The following is a 22,611-nucleotide window of genomic DNA, read 5'->3' on the forward strand; positions in this document are numbered from 1 at the left end:
TCCAGGATGGGCAGAGAGTAACTACTTTCTGTTGAAAGAAAGAATAGTGAGATTAAGATCCCCCCCTGCGCTTTGAAGCGTCCGGGGGACTGTACCCTGAACCTTGGTACAAAGTGGGGTGGCCGCTCTGATATCCGGCAAGTTGAGAGACCAGGAGGTGTCCAACTGGCGGGGATGATGTAATCAGGATATCATGTAATCTCCCACGGGAGTGTGAGCGGTAAAAGTCGTACTTGCATTTGTGTGTGATATACAAGAAAACGTTGAGACCTGTCGCCAGGTATCAAGGTGGACTTGCAGTTGAGACAGTGTTTGCTGAATCTCATGTTTAGCAAATCAGTGAATGCATCTGGAATTTCGGTCCTTAATTAGGAACCAGAAAGCAGAGTATTAATCAGTACAGAGTCCTGTTGCTAACAACGGGAGGATGTCCTGATGTAATCCCAAATGATTGGTAGAGAGGTTCTCTTGGTATTGTGTCCAACATAGCTGGCAATAGCGATTTGTGACACTAATAGGGCTCTTGGAAGGCCAGACGACCTAGAACCTATTGAACCATATGGCCCAGTTTGGAGAACAGGTCTCAATGGGATTGTCGCTGAAGCGGGATTAAAGTAGAGCACTTACCATCCGTCATGCATCGCAGAAGGACGAGCCAGCGAAGATGGCTGGCTCTGTGGATTTCAGGAGTCATCAAGGGATAGCCTGGTGGACGTAGAAGTCAGACTCAACTCTGTAACCTGGTATGGTGGCGCAGGTACAGAGGAGTCCAGGTCGAGCGTGTCTGTCGCTAACATATTAATTTGTGGAGATACAGAACCCCACACCGGTGTCGGTGGAGAATGCCTCGAATACAGGGGAGCCATTTTTGACTCGTGAACCCGGCCCTCATTGCAGTGGCTCGATGTCTCGTGACGCCAGTCCAGAATTCTTCGGAACTCATTCCGGTGTTTCTGGAGCACCAAGGACTGCCAGCACTGTGTGGAACAGTGGCGATGGCAGTGGTGATGTTGCTTGGCCTGGGCATTCTCCAGCACCAAGAAGGATAGCACCAATGTGCTGGATGGTGTCGGTGGCGGACGGTCACCGTGCTGGTGACAATGAGTGCCACGGTGCTCGGCCCGGTCTTTCCCCAGCACCGAGGTGGATGCCCTCGCTGTCTTGGATGGCGAATGTTGACGGACTGTCAGCATGCCTGCACCGCTCCTGGCACTATGTGGTGTCGTAGGCTAATACGGGGCTTTAATAAGAATCCAAAGCATGGAGCACTGTGTTTAGGTGAGGGCATTACGTGGAGGTGCTATGTCGGTATTGACAGTGTGATGGTGGCTGAAGTGGCCTCAAGGGCATCGCCAAAAATATATATATGAAAAACGTCGATGACCCGAGCAGAGCAAGCGTAACAGTGACGAAAACACTAATGGCATCGGCGTAGGTATCTATGAAAACGATGTGGCATCGAGAAATCGAATAACATCGTTGGCATCGGAAAAAATGATGCTGGCATCGACGGAGTCGATGACTGCATCGATAGGAACGTCGCAGACATCGATGGAAACAACGTGGGCATCGATGGCATCGATGTATGGAGGTGGGCACCGACGGCATTGTGGCATGGCCACGGGCATTAACGGCATCAATGGGATTGACTTGGGCACCATTGGCATTGATGGCATGGATGGTACCAGCATGGGCATCGATGGCACCAACATAGGCACCGATGGAATCGGCATTGGCATCGATGGAATTGGCATTGGCATCGATGGCATCGATGGAACCGACATTGGCATCGATTTGGACATTGATGGCATTGACCTGGGCATCGATGCCAATGATGGAATCGATCCAGGCATTGACGTCACCGATGGAATCGACCTGGGCATCAATGGATTCGATGATGGCACGGATGGCATCGACCTAGGCATCGATGGCACCGATGGAATAGATGATGGCATCGATGGAAGTGTCCTGGACATCGATAAATTAAACGATGGCATCGATGGAGGTGCCCTGGGCGACGATGGCATCAACCCAGGCATTGACAGCACCGACGACACAAGGGTGTGCATCGATAGCATCTATCCGGGTAGTGATGGCATCGATGAAACCCAGGGAAAAAATAGTGCCATGGATGAAAAACATGGATGGCACTGATAGAATTGATGCATGGATCGATGGCATCAATGTACCACGGGGGAGGGGTACCAATGGCATCGAAGAATGCAGGATGGTCTGGAAGGGAGTACCGACAGTAGCGATTGGGGCATCAACTGCGTGAGGGTACCGAGGAAATCGAAGGACCTGGATTCGACAGAGGCCCTGGTGGCAACGGAAACCGTGGAAGTCCCTGTCCCACTAGCGCTAATAACCAGGCAGAGTGTCACAGAGGGACACTCGCAGGCTATGTGAAGCTAACTATGAAAACATAGGGAGAAGGAAGGCCGCAGTTGGTTGGCAGGCCAGGGAGGTGACAGGAACCAACTGAAAAACAGGGCATAGTACTTACCGAGAGTCGAATAAATGTACGCGAAGGGAGACCCATGCAGGGAAAAAGTGTTTGTGAAGTAAAAGTTTAAGTGTTTCCTTGCGGAAAAAGTGTTAGAATTTCTCACAGAGCTCCTAACCGCTATGCTTACTGCAGAGCGGAAAAGAGAAGACTGAGGGAGACACCTGTGGTCACAGGGATAATTACAGGCTGAGCATGCTCAGTGCACTCAGTGTGCCAGTGTCAGTCAAAGCTTTATAGAAACTGACAGAAAAGTTTTCCGTACAGGGCTCCATCCTGTGATTTTATTTATTTATTTATTTAACAGTTTTATATACCGACCTTCATAGTAAATAACCATATCGGATCGGTTTACAATTAACAAGAATATAACTGGGGTAACAATTAAAGTAAACGAAAGGTAAACAATAGGTAGGAATGAGTCGAAGTTACAATCAACAGGGTAAGAGAACTTGGAAGCTTGCAACAAGCTGGAAAGAAGATAAGGCAGGAAATAAATATAAAGTGATACCATAGAGCATACGGGTTAAAGCTAAATGGTGCTTTAACCTGGAAGAGTCAGAGTCCATTCGTGAGTATAATTGCCATAACGGGTTAACTTGAAGGACAACTAGTGATTGTCTGGTGGGTCAGCGAAGGCTTGGTGAAAGAGCCAGGTTTTAAGTCTTTTTCTAAAAGTTAACAGACAAGGCTCCACTCTGAGATTTGATGGGATGCTATTCCAGATAGATGGGCCAGCTATCGAAAAAGCTCTGTCTTTGGTCATCGAGAGGCGTGAGGCTTTAGTAGGGGAAATTTCAGAGTGCCTTTGAGAATATCCCTAGTTGGTCTGTTGGAGGAGTGGAGTTTGAATGGGATTTCCAGGTCAAGTTGAAGATGATGATGGATAGTTTTATGAATTACGGTGATTGATTTGTATAGAATTCTGAAATTAACTGGTAACCAGTGTAGGTTCCTGAGGATGGGTGAGATGTGTTCGCTGCGGCTGGTACTGGTCAGCAATCTCGCAGCCGCATTTTGTATCATCTGCAGTGGTTTGGTAGTGGATTTGGGGAGGCCTAGGATGAGGGCGCTGCAGTAGTCTATTTTGGCGAACAGTAGCGCTTGGAGGACTGTCCTGAAGTCGTGGAAGAATAAGAGAGGTTTAAGTCGTTTTAGAACCTGTAATCTGAAGAAACAGTCTTTGGAGGTTGTGTTGACCATTTTCTTAAGGTTTAGTCGATTGTCTAGTATTACCCCAAGGTCTCTAACCTGCTTGCAGGTAATGTGAGAGATGTGTGGTGAAGGTGATGTCACCCATATGTGAGAACTGCCATCCTGCTTGTCCTGTGAGAATCCTTTTACACACGGAAGTTGATATAGTTTAAAACATGCACTCGTAATTGAAATCAACAATTTTCCAAACTCTCCACCAGTTTACCCAGTCCCTCTCCAAGTCATTGAGCCCCCCTCCAAGTTCTTCACTCTTAACTTCCCCCAGTTCACCTAGACCCTGCACCTAACTAATAGAAAAAATTGACAAGTCTGATATCAACTGTGTAAGATAATTAGCAGGTGTAAAATTAACTAAATAAGTTGAGAAATAAACTGGTGTCTCTTATAAACTAGCAATGTGTCTGCTCTGGAACACTCCTAGACTACCCCTTTTTTTGCGCGTAAATATACATGCAGTAGAGGAGGACCGGAAGGCTCATCTGCATACTGCTCCCAGCATCCCCCGGGAGAGGAGTCCAGAGGTCACCGCAAGCGATCCAGGGATTGACTTCCACGCCCCAGCTTCCAGAGGCCCCGCACAGTTTGCAGTAGAGGAGGACCGGAAGGCTCATCTGCATACTGCTCCCAGCATCCCCCGGGAGAGGAGTCCAGAGGTCACCGCAAGCGATCCAGGGATTGACTTCCACGCCCCAGCTTCTAGAGGCCCTGCACAGTTTGCAGTAGAGGAGGACTGGAAGGCTCATCTGCATACGAATCTCAAATCCTTCCTTTTACTGAGTGAAGATTAATTTAACCGTGGTTTAAGAGGATTGGTAAGTATAGTTTTCAGAAATTTTTGGGCTTATAAAAGTTTGGTGAAAGGTGAAATTAAGGGATATATTCTTTAGCGTTTGTGTGTGTCTGAAGTAATAAGCAAGCCAGAGATAGTTAATTCTAGTGTCTGTCTTTCCCACTCACTCAACCCCTGATTTTTAGGCACAAGACACTTTCTCATTAAAAATCAATCAGGGTCTTATCTAAAACATAATATTGTACCAGCCCTTATTGAAATTTAATCATCCCCTTGTAGGACACTAGCTGATTAATTACTAAATTCACCTGTAAATTTAAAGTACTCTCATTCCAACTCCCTTAGTATCCTAAACTTAACTAGGAACTCAATAATACTAAGATGAAGGCAGCAGTCCAGCAGCAAGAGGGGGGCTTTCCAGTCTTTTGCATTGAGTGTCACATGTATGATTTTTTACCCACTAGTGAGAGATTGTATGTGTGCACTCAGTGCAAAGAGCTCCTGGCTCTCAGGGAACAAGTCCGAGCTCTGGAGGCTAGAGTAGCAAACTTGGCGGAGCTGAGGGAAACAGAGAGGTATATTGACGAGACCTTCAGGGACATAGTAGCCAAGTCCCAAATCCATTCTGGCAGCCCCAGTGCTGTCTTGGATCAGAAAGGTCTCCCAGTAGGAGAACATCACCCTGGTGTAGCAGGAAGTGATCCTGTAGCAAGGACCTGCTCTCCAGGTGATGTATTGTCCTCTCGCACTGAGGAAAAATCTCCCAGGGCTACTGCCCAGGAGGGAAGGGTTAGGCCGGCCATCATAGTTGGTGATTCGATTATTAGAAATGTAGATAGCAGGGTGGCTGGTGGACGTGAGGACCGCCTGGTAACTTGCCTGCCTGGTGTGAAGGTGGTAGACCTCACGCGTCACCTAGATAGGATTATAGACAGTGCTGGCTCTAAAATGCTTCCTGTTCCACGTGCAGGTCCCCAGGAGCAGGCAGAGCTCCAGAGTTTCAATGCATGGATGAGACGATGGTGCAGGGAAGAGGGATTCAGCTTTGTAAGGAACTGGGGAAACTTTTGGGGAAAGGGGAGACTTTTCCGAAAGGATGGGCTCCACCTTAACCAGAGTGGAACCAAGCTGCTGGCACTAACTTTCAAAAAGGAGATAGAGCAGCTTTTAAACTAGAACAAGGGGGAAAGCCGGCAGTCACTCAGCAGTGCATGGTTCGGAGAAATGTATCCTTGAAGGATACTAATGAAACAGGAGAGTTAGGGCATCCCAACAGAGAGGTTCCATTAAAAGCAAACATAGTTCATATGCCTATTAGAGATGTGGTTCGGTTTTCGCCCTATTTAGGAAATTGAACGAAATTTCCTAATTCGTTGTTGTTTCGGAGCCTCCGAAACACGACATAAACGGCGTTGTTTCGGAGGCCCCGAAACCGGAAACGAAATTTCCCCCCCGAAATTCGGGGGAAAATTCGTTTTTGGGTTTGCCTGGGGAGAGGGCAAAAATTATTTTTTTTTTATTAAAAACCACCCCAAACCACCCCAAATTTAAATTAATTATAATACACCACCCCCCGATCCCTCCCCAAGACTTACGAAGATCCCTGGTGGTCCAGCGGAGTCCCAGCTTCCATTTGCCATGCCCTCCGTGCCCTAGTTCGTGCCAGTGCAAGCCGCGCGCCAAAATGGTGCCGAATAGCCCGAACGACCATGTCACAGGGGCTTTCGGCGCTATTGGTCAGCCCCTGTCACATGGCCATCGGCGCCATCTTGTGCTCCTATCATGTGACAGGAGCTGACCAATGGCGCCGAAAGCCTCTGTGACATAGTATGGGCAAAGGCTATCGGCGCCATTTTGGTTACTGGCAGCCGAAAACGAAATCGCTCTCCGACCCTTGCTGGACCCCCAGGGATTATTGGCAAGCCTTGGGGGGGTCAGGAGGGGGCGCGCGGCTTGCACTGGCACGGACTAGGGCACGGAGGGCAAATGGAAGCCGGGACTCCGCTGGACCACCAGGGATCTTCGTAAGTCTTGGGGAGGGATCGGGATGGGGGGGGGGGGGGGTTGTATGTACTAAAAATGTTTGGAAACGTGTTTAAATGCTTGGGGTGGGTTTTTTTTTAGCTTCGTTTCCCGGTTCGTTTTTCGGTCCGGTTTCGGACAAACGACCCGAAAACGAAACGTGAACACCCGAATTATACCACGAAGTATTCGAACCGAAAAACAACCCGGCAGAACAAAACGAAGCACATCTCTAATGCCTATATGTAAAAAAATCACCAAAGCTAATGATTTCCGAATTATCCCAAACAACTGAAAAGCAGGTTGTTAAAACAAGCAAAAACCACACTTTGAAATGTCTGTATGCCAATGCCAGAACTCTAAGAAGTAAGATGGAAGAGTTAGAGTGTATAGCAGCAAATGTTGAGATTGACATAATTGACATCACAGAGACTTGGTGGAAGGAGGATAACCAATGGGACAGTGCTATATCAGGGTACAAATTACATCGCAATGATAGGATCAACTTGGTGGGGGTGTGGCACTTTATGTCCGGGAGGGTATAGAGTCCAACAGGATAAAGATCATACTAGAGAGTAAATGCTCAGTAGAATCTATATGGGTAGAAATCCCATGTGTGTTGGGTAAGAGTATAGTGATAGTATATACCGTCCACCTGGACAAAATGGTCAGACAGATGATGAAATGCTAAGAGAAATCAGGGAAGCAAACCAATTTGGCAGTGCAATAATAATGGGAGATTTCAATTACCCCAATATTGACTGGGTAAATGTAACATCAGGACTTGCTAGAGACATAAAGTTCCTGGATGTAATAAATGATTGCTTCATGGAGCAACTGGTTCAGGAACCAACAAGAGAGGGAGCTATTTTAGATTTAATTCTTAGTGGAACGCAAGATTTGGTGAGAGAAGTTACGGTGGTTAAAAGTGTTCAACAGACTTGGACATTGTTTAAAAATACAATCCTAGAGGCGCAGTCCATATGTATTCCGCGCATTAAGAAAGGTGGAAGGAAGGCAAAACGATTACCACCATGGTTAAAAGGTGAGGTGAAAGAGGCTATTTTAGCCAAAAAAACATCCTTCAAAAATTGGAAGAAGGATCCATCTGAAGAAAATAGGATAAAACATAAGCATTGTCAAGGTAAGTGTAAAACATTGATAAGACAGGCAAAGAAAGAATTTGAAATGAAGTTGGACATAGAGGCAAAAACTCATAATAAAAACTTTTTAAAATATATCCAAAGCAAGAAACCTGTGAGGGAGTCGGTTGGACCATTAGATGACAGAGGGTTTAAAGGGGCTCTTAGGGAAGATAAGGCCATAAGAAAATTACTTCCTTACCTGCTAATTTTCTTTCCTGTAATACCAAGGATCAGTCCAGACAGTGGGTTATGTCCCCCGTCCAGCAGATGGAGTCAGACAAAGCTTCGGAGGGTGCTGACATATTAACCAGTGCACCCTCCCTAGATCCTCAGTATAGAGAATATCAAAGGCAGAATAACAAACTAGAAAGGATTGGATCAAGTGTATCTGAAAGTAGATCAAATGATACTAACAATTGCAACTTGCAAAGAGAACTGTCGAACAGCCTTGAGGAACGGAGGCAAAAGACCAACAGAAAACCAAAAATAGAAATGTAATAGCAGATCAAGCAGGTGAACCCCAGTATCCCAACAGTAACCGGGAGGGCGTCTGGACTGATCCTTGGTACTACAGGAACGAAAATTAGCAGGTAAGGAAGTAATTTTCTTTTTCCTGTACGTACCAGGATCAGTTCAGACAGTGGGATGTACCAAAGCTTCCCTAAATCGGGTGGGCCCCTGAAAGCCCTGCTCGAATGACCCGTTCGCCAAAGTGTCCGGAGGTTGGCGACGGTAGATGCAGACAGTAATGTCTTGCGAAGGTATGCAGTGTCTTCCAAGTCACAGCCCGACAAATTTCCTGAGATGAGATGGACTGGGATTCCGCCTAGGAGGTTGCCTGTCCCGGATGTGTGTTCCTGTGCTGTCCCGCTCCCGTCGTGGTCCATGATCAGCCTTTGGGGCTGTGTAGGGCGCGTAACGGACAGGGTGGTCCGCGACTCAGTCCCGAGGGTGGCCTGAGTAGGGCGCCCTGAGAGACAGTGCCAATGTCCATGCCTCGTGTTGACTTTGTGGATGTCAAGAGTCTCGTCCCTGGATGCCGTTGCATCAGCCATGTGTCTTCGTCCCTGGATGCCGTTGCATCAGCCACGTGTCTTCGTCTGGATGCCGTTGCATCAGCCATGTGTCTTCGTCCCTGGATGCCGTTGCATCAGCCACGTGTCTTCGTCTGGATGCCATTGCATCAGCCATGTTTCTTCGTCTGGATGCCGTCGCATCAGTCATAGTCATGTCTTCATGTCAAGGCCCGTCTGCCCTCAACCTCAGGCCAGGCCTGCTCCTCCATGCTGCTCGCAGCAGGTCCGAAAGGGCCCGGAATGGTCGGAGGACCATTCACCTTCCATCATCCTCGGATGTTGGCCATGGGAGCTTGCCGGCCTGGCTGAGGGCAGATTGTTCAGCCACGCGGAGCCACCGTCTACCCTTGGCTCGGTCCGGAAGGTCTGGGTCGGGCTGAGGCCCATGGTCGCACTAAACCACCAGAGCACAAGAGAATGCAAGGCCTTCGAGGCCACTCTCAACAATCATAGTGGATAATACTTTAAAATTGTCGGCTCAGTGTGCTGCAGCAGTCAAAAAAGCAAATAGAATGTTAGGAATTATTAGGAAGGGAATGGTTAATAGAATGGAAAATGTCATAATGCCTCTGTATCGCTCCATGGTGAGACCGCACCTTGAATACTGTGTACAATTCTGGTCGCTGCATCTCAAAAAAGATATAGTTGCGATGGAGAAGGTACTGAGAAGGGCAACCAAAATGATAAAGGGGATGGAACAGCTCCCCTATGAGGAAAGGCTGAAGAGGTTAGGACTGTTCAGCTTGGAGAAGAGACGGCTGAGGGGGGATATGATAGAGGTCTTTAAGATCATGAGAGGTCTTGAACGAGTAGATGTGACTCGGTTATTTACACTTTCAAATAATAGAAGGACTAGGGGGCATTCCATGAAGTTAGCAAGTAGCACATTTAAGACTTATCGGAGAAAATTCTTTTTCACTCAACGCACAATAAAGCTCTGGAATTTGTTGCCAGAGGATGTGGTTAGTGCAGTTAGTGTAGCTGGGTTCAAAAAAGGTTTGGATAAGTTCTTGGAGGAGAAGTCCATTAATGGCTATTAATCAATTATACTTAGGGAATAGCCACTGCTATTAATTGCATCAGTAGCATGGGTTCTTCTTAGTGTTTGGGTAATTGCCAGGTTCTTGTGGCCTGGTTTTGGCCTCTGTTGGAAACAGGATGCTGGGCTTGATGGACCCTTGGTCTGACCCAGCAAGGCAATTTCTTATGTTCTTATGTTCTTATTGATAATACACATGATATTTTGATGTTTTTAAAATTGCATGTATGTGAGTACAAACTACTTGAGTGCGTATATTCTAATATGTGTGTAAATGTTTTGAAAATTCACTCCTTATGCTTGCTTTGAAAATTGGTGTAACTTATGAATATATTTGCCAACTTTTTTATGGACTGTTACAAAATTACCGCTTAATTGTTTATTAGTCTAAATAGAAAGTTTATTCTCATTGTTCACTTGTGAAAGGAAGGATTATAATAATCATCAAGTGACTTTACCACTCATAAGCTCTCAAAAGCAGGAAGAGTATAATATTTTTCTAATGGGAAATTATTATGTATTTGCCGATATTTATACACCACCTTTCTATGGACAATCAAAACGGCTTACATAGTTACATAGTAACAATATTACAATATAGAGAAAACAGAAAAGCCCAAATGCTACATTTAATAGCATGGATATAAACAGGAGCAGCTCAAGGCAATCTGCTGCCTGAGGCATGGGATAAGACGGTGCTCCCCTCCCTTCTCCCCCAAAGGCCTGGTACAGGTCAAAAAGCTGAGCAAGCTGTGACAGGGTGTCCTTTTTGGAGTCTGGTCCTTTCAGTGATTTGAAGTGCTAAGTAAGGGGGAAGGCAGGGGCCAGGGATCCAGAGGAATGGCAGATAGAGCATCAGTCATAATATTTTTAGGAAGCTGGCAATCCCACCACACTCCCAAGAACCCTACCACCTACCTCTCACCTTTTCCCAGCATTTGCCCCCTGGGGGAGTGGGGGTCCATGTGTGATGCGCCCTCTCAGGGCCCGTGCAAAAATATAGGTGCCTTATGCGAATCTTACAACCTTGAGCCCTCACCATATACAATTAAAAATTATGCATTTGCAGTAACAGATTTTACATGAAAAAGGTCTTCTGAGGTAAAAATATCACTTACAACATGTAGACTATATTTACATGTACTACTGTGGTACCAAAACCGGAAAACACAGTGTGTTTTCCGGTTTCGGTTTCGGTTGAGTAATGCAAAACCGGAAAACACAGTGTGTTTTCCGGTTTTGCATTACTCAGCGGTCTATTTAAATCAGGCGAGTCAGTTTGGTTGAACAAAGGCGTTTACCGCCATGTTGTGAAGTTGAGTTTAATGATTCTGGCGTTCCGGTGAGTTCTTTACAACCTTTACACTGAATGATATGTTATTTTTTCAGACCGAATGGATTGTCATTTTTAAGGATAACGCTTGTATCGACTTGTTAGCCTTTAAGTCCAAACGGAATTTAATAGTTGAATAGCAGCTGGGGGTATTTTGCTAGTGTGTGTGTGAGGGTTTGGATTTTGTTTTTAATTAATTTTTTATATATATTTTTTCATATTGTTTCACAGGAACTGAATGAAAACAATATACCGGTGACATAGTGATCTGTCATCTTCATTCCCCTTGAAAAAGACTCCTTGTGAGTCGAAACATGGACCATGTCGGGGTGGATAATGGAAGTATACCTTTTTGATATTTGAGTGACCACTTACGTGGCTGAATATTTGTTGATCATTAGTGGGTTACTAACCGGTAGTAAGTTACAGATTCTGAGAAATATATGAGCTGTTTTGATAACTTTGCACTTTAATGGTTTAAAAACTATTTGATTAAATAAAGTATGTTTTTTGGAGTGAGGGTTGGGTAGACAGGAGACAATAAATGATTAAAAATCGTTTGAGCTCACAGGCTGATTACTGCCTGCGGCCCATTGAGGGCGAGAGACAGCAGATCGAGAACTGATTGTGAGCACTTCGCCTATGATATTGTCTCCAGTTTAGTTTAATATATGGTTGTGGTAAACATTTGTCTTCTGCATGTAGTGACTCTGTCATGCTAAGCAGATTCCAGATAAACAAATAACAATAACATATAGACAAAAATAAAATATAAACATACAAAATAAACAAATAAATTAAATAAGCCTTCATGTCATTACAATGCCAAAGCATTCATTACCTGCATAAATACTAACCATAGCTAATTTCTAAGTTAAATAAGGAAATATAAATAATCAAACATAATAGTAAAACATACTAAAAGAATAAATATTTCAAAACTGCTGACAAACAGAATAACATTTAATAATTAAACTTGTCAAAATATTTAAAAAGTTCCCAAACATCAATAAAATATTTCTAAACAGCAGGAACATTAAATAACATCCAATAATAATTAAAGCTAATAAAGATAAAAAATTCCCCATTCTCCATATCTGTAATCTTTTGATTTCCAGTCATCCTGTTGTCCTGGATTCTTGGGCAAGGGAGGACACACAAATTTTGTCCACTCTCTCTCTGTCTCTCATATACACACACTAACACACATATGTTCATTCTTTCACACACACTCGCTCACTTTCACATGCTCCCTCATACACATACACTCAGGGGCAGATTTTCAAGGATTTACGCGGGTAGGGGGGTTATGCGCGCCGGGCCTATTTTCAAAAGGCCCGGCTGCGCGCATAAAGCCCCGGGACGCGTGTAAGTCCCAGGGCTTGAAAAAAGGGGCGGGAGCGGGGTCAGGCTCCCAGAACAGCGGCCATATTTGCCGCTGTGCTTGGGATTGCTCGCCGGCCGAAAGAAAGAAAGAATAAAAGTTAGGGTGGAACGGGCGGGGGAGGTAGGGGAAGGGAAGGTGGGGTGGGGGAGTAGGGAAGTTCCCTCCGAGGAAACGGGGGAAGGCTGTGTGGCTAGGCGTGCGCAAGGTGCACAATTGTGCACCCCCCTTGCGCGTGCTGACCCCTGATTTTATAACATGCGCGCGGCTGCGCGCGCATGTTATAAAATCGGGCGTACATTTGTGCGCGCCGGGTTGCGGGCACAAATCTACTCCTGCGCGTATGTTTTAAAATCTGTTCCTCATTGAGTGCTCTCTCTTGTTCATTTACTCACTCACACACATGCACTCCTCTCCGCCTCCGAAGCTGGAGATAGGCAACAAGACGAGGAAGGCAGGGACCCTGTGGAATCAGAAAGAAGTGAACCAGAGGTACACATTGTGGGGTAGATTTTTTTAAAAAGCGCGATCGCGTACTTTTGTTTGCGCAGCAGGCGCAAACAAAAGTACGCTGGATTTTATAAGATACGTGCATAGCCGCGCGTATCCTCTAAAATCCTGGATTGGCGCGTGCAAGGCTGCCGATTTTGGGCATAATTTCCAGGAGATTAGAGTCTTTAGAGAACAATGCCAAGAAATATAATTTAAGAATTTTAAATTTCCCTAGAGTTATTGGGGAATTACCCTCAATAACTTTGAAAAGTTTATTAGTAGAGATTCTTGGCACTGCCTCTGCAGACACAATAACATTAGTAAACTGCTATTTTATTCCAAAAAAAGGAATATTACTGATAGGGAAGAACAGCCATTTCAAGGAGACCTCACCAATTTTCTCGAGTCGAGTGCTCAGATTATTGATTGGGGAACTCTTTTGGTAAATTTTTCCTCTCTTACAGATATAAACTTAATTATGAAAAATTATTTCCGCAAATATCCTGTCAACTTTATGGAGAAGCAAATTAAAATATTCCCAGATTTAGCATACTCAACTCAATTAAGGAGGAAAGCCTTCTTGGCCTTGCGCCAAGAGGCAATTGATATGGGATATACCTATACTTTAAGGTTTCCGTGTAAGTGTGTATTACGGAAACAATGATGTATTTATTTATTTCTCATCCGAACTACTTAAAGAATTTCTAGAACAGAGGAAAACTCCAATTCCAGCCTCATCCCCTATCTCGAGTTAAGTGTAATAGAAACAGTAGTAGGCAATATGATGCTTTTGTGGAAATTAAACTTTGTTATATGCTCCCTATTTGAATTTCCTTATGTGCAACAAGCTCTCAATTATGCTTAATACTAAATGAAACTGGAATAGATTGTTGTTTCTTTTCTTCTATTTCTAAGTATAGAAATTGTTTCTTTTATGACATGTAATCTAGTTCATGTATTACATATGCAAACTTATTTGATTTGTTTGTATTGTTGGAAATGAGAAATAAAGAATTTAAAAAAAAAAAGGTGCACCCTGTCCCAAACACAAAATTGTATGGAAAAAAAACCCAAACAATCAAGAAAATGAAGAAGTCCATCTTAATGGTGGAGCTTGCTACATGACAAACCAAATAGATGAGCACTGCAATGTGTGGAAGGTCTCTGTCTCCTGGGGAGCTTCCCCAAATGGTTTATTTAGTACTAAACAGAAAGTGGGCCTGGTTTCAGAAAGACCACAGTGCATCAGTTTTTCTTTCCCAGTAATGCTTGACTTTGGCTGAAAAGCTGAAGCAATTAAGATGAGATACTGAATATGGGGACAAAAGGCAAGGAATTAAACCTTCTCCCTCCTCTGCTAGAATTCTCTCTGTGCAAAGTTTATATTACTTGACTCAGTCTCTTAGGAGGGTGAACCATCCTTGTACTCCTGGGCCTGGATATCTCAGGAAAGGAAGTCTCTCAGCTCTAGGCTTCTCTGTCCCTTGTTGGGATTTTTCATGTAACTCTGTCCCTTGTTGGGATTTTACAGACAGCAAGAACAGCTGTCTGTCTCAGAGCACAGACTTCTGTCGGGGGGGGGGGGGGGGCAATTACACGAGTAAAACTGAAATCAGACCTGAGACACTTCCATAGAAAACTTAGCAGTTGAATCATTTACTTAAATATCCAGGTTGTGAGGACCAATAACTGTTAGGGAGGTGAAGCAGTGGTCTCTGCAGGGTAAGTTCCAGCCTGATGGATATCTACTGAAGGATATAGAATCTTACTTGTTTCAGCCAAATGAGAGCAATGAGAATCATGATTTTCCAAATCCTTCTGAGGTTTAATAAACATTTTACCTTGAAGGATATCAGAAATATACATACAGAAGAGTGGTCCACTAATGAAAGGAAAAGGACTTCTGAACTCACCCATGAGGAGAAACCTGGTACCTTCCTATGTCAACTTATTTATCTATCACACTTTTTTTAATAGGACCCAGAATGGTTCACAGCTTCAAAATAAACTACAGGCATAAAATATAGCATAATATATCAAAATCATATAAGATACAAGACTAATATATAAAAGGTCCAACACCTATGTAGATGCAATTGAGGAGCAGCCTATTTGTCACCTTCTGACCCAGTGATCATCCATGCAGATCCAGTATGTGGGTAAAACAGATAATATAAAAACAGATAAGACCATAAGAGTTATCTAATTTTTCCAATTATATTTGTGGTGCAATGCCGTATAGCAGTTGATCTCTGGCTTTGCTTTAATGTCTTTACAACTATCTCTTTGCCTCTCCCATGCTTTCTTGAATTCCATTATCTCCTTGTATCCAACAGCTTTTCTGTGGAAAAAACTAAACTGTAGAACTTCAGGACCTTTGGCATGCAGGAAGCTCCATACATGCCTGGAAAGTCATTCCAGAACATTTTAGTAAGTACTGGTACATGTTCCTGGTTGGTGCATATGATAAAAATAGTAACAACATTCAAGAAAGCACAAGATTATGTATAGATCCTTTGTTGTATAGAAGTGAGAAGAAAGTCAGAGATCAATTGAGATCTTTGAACAGGAAGAAAATTGAGCAGACTAGATTTTATTTTATTTTATTTTATTTATTTATTTATTTATTTAATTAATTAATTAAAAGTTTACAGTCCTTATCTGTTGTGATAGTCTATGTAATGCTCACACAGCCTATATGTGTGACTTCTGATTGGACTGTCATCAGAGAAAATTACAAAAATTTCTGCAGGAGTCTTCCACATAAAGTACATTATTGAAATTTGTTTTTAAAAGGGTCCACTAAGTAAGCAAGTGTTACACAAAACAATGTAGGCAGTTTTGCTATCTTGTTCCTGTTCATTATGGATTTTAATAGTAGTAATGTAGCAACTTTTTAAATGTTAATTTCAATAAAAGTACTTTTTATGAGAGTGCAGCAGCATTTTTTTTCTTTTAATTTAGTTTTACAGTGTTTCACCTAAAAAATGCATTTGTAATGTTGGACGTGTAACTATTTGAAATATGTTTTTGCTGATTAACTGATTTAATCAAATAGCTACTTGATTGTATTAATGGTTAACAGGATTTTTCAAAACCTTTATCAGAAAAAGTCATAGATTATAGTTAGGAACAATTCATGAGCACTAGTGACATAGAAGCAAATTCAATTACCTTTTTCTTTGTAGGACGGGTTGGGGAACTTTTGCCAGCATCCACCCATTTCACTGTATGTAATCGGTCATCCCAGTCAGGAATTTGGTCAACAGGAAGTGTAAACATGATTCTGGAAACTTTACATTTCACTGGATTTTTATGGAGGCTCAATGTAACATCTGACTTCAAGGTCACTGTAATGTCTTTGCTACATCTGGCATGAAGGTGACCCACCTAAAAAAGAAGCAAAGTGCCTATAGCATATTCCTCACTGGGGAAAAAATATAAGTGCTCTAATAATATGATAATTCCTTGAACCTAAGGATTTTTAATACTGGATAACTAGGGCAGAAATTTTGTGTATATAAAATGACCAGGTAGCTTCATTTGATAAGGGATAGATTAAGTGAAACCCCCATCTATGGACTTTTAGAGATCAATACTGAAAGATCCACTGACCAGGTAAGATAACTGGATAATTTTAGCCAATTATCTTTAGCTGAATATTCAGTTCAACTTAACCAGCTAGATTTTCAGCTGAAAAATATCCTAAATTTAACCAATCAAAATTTGACAGGCTGAATTTAGTGCATCTGGTTTCCCTGACTACATATAGCCAGTTAGTGCTGAAAATCAAACACTCATTAGCTAAGTCTTCTTAACAACCACTTCCCCAACCAAGCCAGGATCCCTCCTCCCTCCATCCAGATTATTATAGGAAAATTAGTTCTTACCTGATAATTTTCATTCCTGTAGTACCACGGATCAGTCCAGACACCTGGGTTGTGACTCCGCACCAGCAGATGGAGACAGAGCAAAACTTGACGGGCTCCCTACATATAGTAAGGTGCCACCCACAGCCCCTCAGTCGAACGTAATGTCAAAGCAAGAAAATGCCAGACTAACTAACTATGAAAAAACCATAATGTAGGCCGATTCACCACAGCACCTCCGGCTGGAATCGAAAACCTCAGAACCAGGAACAAAACAACGGCCTGGTCTCAAATACAAACACTGCAAAAATTCGCAATTGGAGTAAACCGAGCGGACTCTCCCTCTATCCATCAGTAACAAAACACAGACGGGCGGGAGCCTGGACTGATCCGTGGTACTACAAGAATAAAAATTATCAGGTAAGAACTAATTTTCCTTTCCCTGTACGTACCCGGATCAGTCCAGACACCTGGGATGTACCAGAGCTACTTACCGAGGGTGGGAAGCAGAGAGTCCCGCTCGGAGAACACTCGCTCCAAACCCTTGAGACTCAGCTGACTGGACATCAAGCCTGTAATACCTAGTAAAAGTATGCAACGACTTCCACGTCGCTGCTCTACAGATCTCCTGCGTGGACACCTGAGAAATCTCAGCCCAGGATGTGGCTTGCGCCGGAGTCGAATGAGCTCGAAGCCCCTTAGGCGCCAACTTGCCCTGCAGAAGATACGCCGAACCAATCGCCTCCTTGAGCCAACGCGCAATCGTGGCACGCGAAGCTGCAGACCCCCTGTGAGAACCTGAGCAGAGGACAAACAGGTGGTCGGAAACCCGGAAAGGATTCGTGACCTCCAGGTAACGAAGTAGAATCCTGCGAACATCGAGTCTCCTTAACTCTTTCGACCCCTTGTCCACCTGATCCATGTTTGAAAACCCTGGAAGGTCCACCGACTGATTCAAGTGAAAAGTGGACACCACTTTGGGCAAAAAGGACGGAACCGTTCGCAGAGAGACACCAGCCTCTGAAAATCGCAAAAATGGTTCCCTACAGGATAGGGCTGCAGTTCCGAGACCCGACGAGCGGACGTAAATGCTACCAGGAACTCCGTCTTCAAAGTAAGATCCTTAAGAGTCGCCCGCTTGATTGGCTCAAACGGCGCTCCACACAGAGCTGATAGCACGCAGTTTAAGTTCCAGGACAGACAAGGATTATGTACCGGTGGGTGTAAATGTTTAGCCCCATGAAGAAAACGCGTCACATTTGGATGGCAAGCCAAGGACACTCCTTGAACCTTACCTCTAAGGCAACCAAGTGCAGCTATCTGTACCTTCAGGGTACTCCAGGACAGCCCCTTCGAGAGGCCCTCTTGGAGGAAAGCGAGGACCTCAGGCACAGTAGGCCGTATAGGATCTACTTCATGAGTACTACACCAGTCCTCGAAAACTGTCCAAACCCGCATATAGGTTAAGGACGTAGACTGCTTCCTAGCTCTCAACAAAGTAGCGATTACTGCCTCAGAGTACCCCTTAGTCCTCAAGCGCGCCCTTTCAAAAGCCAAGCCGCGAGACAAAAGTGATCTGCATCCTCCAAACAGACGGGTCCTTGACGAAGAATGGTCGCGTCTCCGTGAAACCGAAGCAGAGGCTCCGCCGCCAGCTGAATGAGGTCCGCGAACCACGGGTGCCTTGGCCATTCCAGCGCCACCAAGATCACCGCCACCGGATGTAACTCGATTCGTCGTAGAACCTTGCCTATGAGAGGCCACGGAGGGAATACATATAGCAACACGTCCGTGGGCCAGGGAAGCACTAGTGCATCTACTCCTTCTGCGCCCCGCTCCCTCCGACGGCTGAAGAACCGCGGAGTCTTTGAGTTTTGAGCGGTGGCCATCAGATCCAGGTGTGGCTGTCCCCACCTGGCACAGATGAGACGATACGCTACCTCCGGTAACTCCCATTCTCCTGGATCCAGCCGATGTCGGCTGAGGAAGTCCGCTTGGACGTTGTCTACTCCGGCGATGTGAGACGCCGCTATACTGCTGAGGTGTTGCTCCGCCCAGCACATCAACTGACTTGCCTCCTCCGCCACTTGCTGGCTCCTTGTTCCTCCCTGGCGATTGATGTAGGCCACTGTGGTCGCGTTGTCCGACAGAACCCGGACCGTCCGACCCCGTATCCAAGGGAGAAAGGCTCTTAACGCCAACGCTACCGCCCTGGTCTCTAACCGGTTGATGGACCACAGCGACTGCTGGCTCGACCACTGACCTTGCACTGAGCGTCCCCCACAGACCGCCCCCCAACCAGAAAGACTGGCGTCCGTCGTGACCACCGTCCAAGTGGGCATGAGCAGAGAGACACCGCACATCAGATGGTCGGTGCAGAGCCACCACTGCAGGCTGGCCCTGGCGCAGCCTGTGAGGGGCAGCGGCCGACGAAACTCTTCCGATGCCGGCTTCCAGCGGGAAAGTAACGCTGATTGCAACGGTCGCAGATGAGCGAAAGCCCAGGGGACCAAAGCGAGCGTCGACGCCATGGACCCCAAGACCCTCAGATAATTGCATACCAGCGGGCACCGCATGGACAATAGTCGTATCACCTGCCCCTGGAGCTTGACCACTCTCTCCTGAGTCAGAGACACCCTGGCTCCCTCGGTGTCGAACAAGGCCCCCAGGTATTCCAACCTCTGGGTAGGCTGCAGATGACTCTTGGATAGGTTAACCACCCAGCCGAGAGACCGCAAGAGCTGCAGGACCCTGGCAATCGCCCGCCGGCAATCGGCCTCGGATTTGGCCCGGATGAGCCAATCGTCTAGGTAAGGGTGAACCAGGAGCCCTTCCCTCCGGAATTGGGCAGCCACCACCACCATAACTTTGGTAAAGGTGCGTGGAGCCGTGGCAAGGCCGAAAGGAAGAGCCCTGAACTGATAATGTCTGCCTAGGATGCAAAACCTCAAATACCTGTGATAGGTCGGCTGAATCCCGATGTGCAAATACGCCTCCGTTAGATCCAGCGATGCAAGGAACTCGCCTGGATGAACCACGGCCACTACCGAGCGGATCATCTCCATCTTGAAACTGGGAACACGAAGGCACCTGTTGACTCCTTTTAGGTCGAGGATTGGCCTGAACGAGCCGTCCTTCTTTGGGACCACGAAGTAAATAGAGTACCTTCCCATGCCCTGTTGCCTCGATGGCACGGGAGTAATGGCGCCCAGATCTTCCAGGCGCTGAAGGGTCGCCCGTACGGCTGCGCGTTTGGCGATATCCTTGCAGGGAGAGACGAGAAACTTGTTCCACGGCAGACGTGCAAAATCTAACGCGTAACCGTGTCTTATCACTCCTAGGACCCACTGGTCTGAAGTTATCTTGGTCCATTCCTCGTAAAACTGCTCGAGCCTCGCCCCCACGTTTGGTACGGCTTCTGGAAGTCGCAGCGAGGAATGAACCTGTCTCATTTCATTGGGCCGACTTGGACCCCGATCCTGCCGAGGGCCCACCTGACCTGTTGAACTTCTTTCCTCGAAAGGACTGAGACCATGAGGAGGATCTGGCAGAGCCCGATCGGTAGGAATGACCCGTCCCCGTCGATCTTTGCGGTCTCTGGCGCCGGTTAGGACGAAAACGGTTCCTTGCGGAAAAGTTAGACCGAGGTCTAGGCCTGTCCTCCGGCAGCTTGAAAGCCTTGTTCTCGTTCAGGAACTGCATTAGATCGTCCAGTTGCTTTCCAAAAAGTAACTTCCCCTTAAAAGGCAAAGAGCCCAAATGAGCCTTAGACGTACCATCCGCGGCCCAGTTACGAAGCCAGAGGAGATGGCGAGCTGAAACCGCTGACACCATAGCCCTGGCCGATGTTCTCAGCAAATCGTGCATGGCATCTGCGCTCTAGGCTATCACCGCCTCCAAGTGATCCGCCTGTGAGGCCTCCCCATCAGAGAGACCAGCATTCGCTTGCAAATTTTGGGCCCATCGGAGGCCAGCCCGCAACGCAAAATTGCTGCAAATGGCCGCCCTGACTCCCAGGGCGGATACCTCAAAAACCTTTTTGAGTTGTACCTCCAGTTTCCGATCTTGGATGTCTCTGAGTGCCGTGGCGCCCGTGACGGGGATGGTAGATCTCTTTGTTACTGCCGACACCGCCGCGTCCACTCGTGGGAGGCGCAGCAATTCTAAGACATCCTCAGGCAGAGGATACAGTTTATCCATGGCCTTACTCACTTTAAGACCCAATTCTGGGGTATCCCATTCTCGAAAAAGGATATCGGAGGCAGAAAAATGAAACGGGAACGCCACCGGAGATCCAGCGAGACCTAGGAGTACCGGGTCCATATTAGTGCCCTGACGGGCTTCCACCGGTGGAGCCTCCACTCCGAGCTCCTCGAGGATCGCTGGAATAAGTGGGGATAGCTCCTCTCTTTTAAAAAAGGCGCACGACCTTGGGATCATCCCCATCCCCCGTCAGCGCTCTCTTGCCGGCGCCCGGCTGAGCGGGACCCTGATCATCGGGCCCTTCAGGCCCTCCTGTGGTCCCCGAGACCGACTCGTCCTCCCCCGAGGAGGTAGACTCTGTCGCCGAGTCCCAGGGGACGCCTCGCGTCGGTCTCTTCTCTTTGGGTGGACCCGACCTCTTCTGGGGGTGAGAGCGTCCCTCTCTGCCCCCTGGAACTTTCCCGGGCTTGCATTTGGATCTCTTGTACTTCGCCAACTTTTTTTAATAAAAGTGTAAAATCCGCGGAGAAGGACTCCTCCGAATCCGAGGATCTCTCCCCGAGCTCAAATTTCCTGATTCTAGGCCACCCCGGGGTTCCCCCACCGAGGCCCGAGGCTGAGGAGAGAGCGGAGGTGGCTGGCTGCCATGTTCCACGGCTCTCCTCGTGGCTTCACGAACTGAATTCAAAATGGCCGCCGTTCCCGCGCTAAGCAGGAATGGGTCCAGCCCCCCGACCTCGGCAGACACAGCGCGCGGTGGCGAGCGGGACGTCTGGGAACGGCTCCCCCGACCGCCCCCCGATGGTCCCTCACCCCCGGCGAGACAACCGGAGCACATGCCGTCGCGAGAGACCCGCATGCGCGCCGACCCGACAGGCATCCCGGACCTCAGCTAGACCAAAAAAAAAAAAAATTCGCCGCCTCTAACTGTAAAATAAGAAATCCTCCTCCCAACGAAGCGACCCGCCGACGAGAGGAAGAGAGAGAGAGAGAGAGCCGGCGCGGAAAACAAAAGCTTAAAACTTTTTTTTTTTTTTTTATACTTAGCCGCTGGCCCAGGTGCTGAAGTTTCCGCTCCACCGGGGTGAGTGAACCGGGCTCCCCGGTGTCACCCCCGACGCTGCTGCCAGACACGGCCGGGTCCTCGACCCTCAGCAGCGGCCTCGACCAGGGGGGGATGATCCCCTCAGGACCTGACTACCCCCCTGGGAGGCACCTCCGATGGGAGCTTTCCTCTAAAAAACTGTAAGTAAAAGATTTTTTTTTTTTTTTAAAGAAGGGATGCTATAACCCAGTGGTTCTCAACCCTGTCCTGGGGACCCCCCCAGCCAGTCGGGTTTTCAGGATATCCACAATGAATATGCATGAGAGAAAATTTGCATGTTATGGAGGCAGTGCATGCAAATTTTCTCTCATGCATGTTCATTGTGGATATCCTGAAAACCCGACTGGCTGGGGGGGTCCCCAGGACAGGGTTGAGAACCACTGCTATAACCTATCAATGCCCTTTCCCTTTCTTCCTATGTTTTTTTTTTTT

The 22,611-nt window shown here is 46.5% G+C and overlaps 1 protein-coding gene across 1 annotated transcript in view; it reads right to left on the reverse strand.

Moving 5' to 3' along the window:
- The window catches only part of HYDIN (HYDIN axonemal central pair apparatus protein), a 1,819,717-nt gene that overhangs the window by 364,883 nt on the left and 1,432,223 nt on the right, over nucleotides 1-22,611 (reverse strand). The window contains exon 66 of the mRNA XM_029609235.1: nucleotides 16,177-16,392. Within this exon, the coding sequence (XP_029465095.1) occupies nucleotides 16,177-16,392 (216 nt within the window). The remainder of the gene's footprint in view (nucleotides 1-16,176; nucleotides 16,393-22,611) is intronic.

This window comes from Rhinatrema bivittatum, chromosome 7 (genome assembly GCF_901001135.1).
Source record: "Rhinatrema bivittatum chromosome 7, aRhiBiv1.1, whole genome shotgun sequence".
NCBI classification, from domain to species: Eukaryota; Metazoa; Chordata; class Amphibia; order Gymnophiona; family Rhinatrematidae; genus Rhinatrema; species Rhinatrema bivittatum.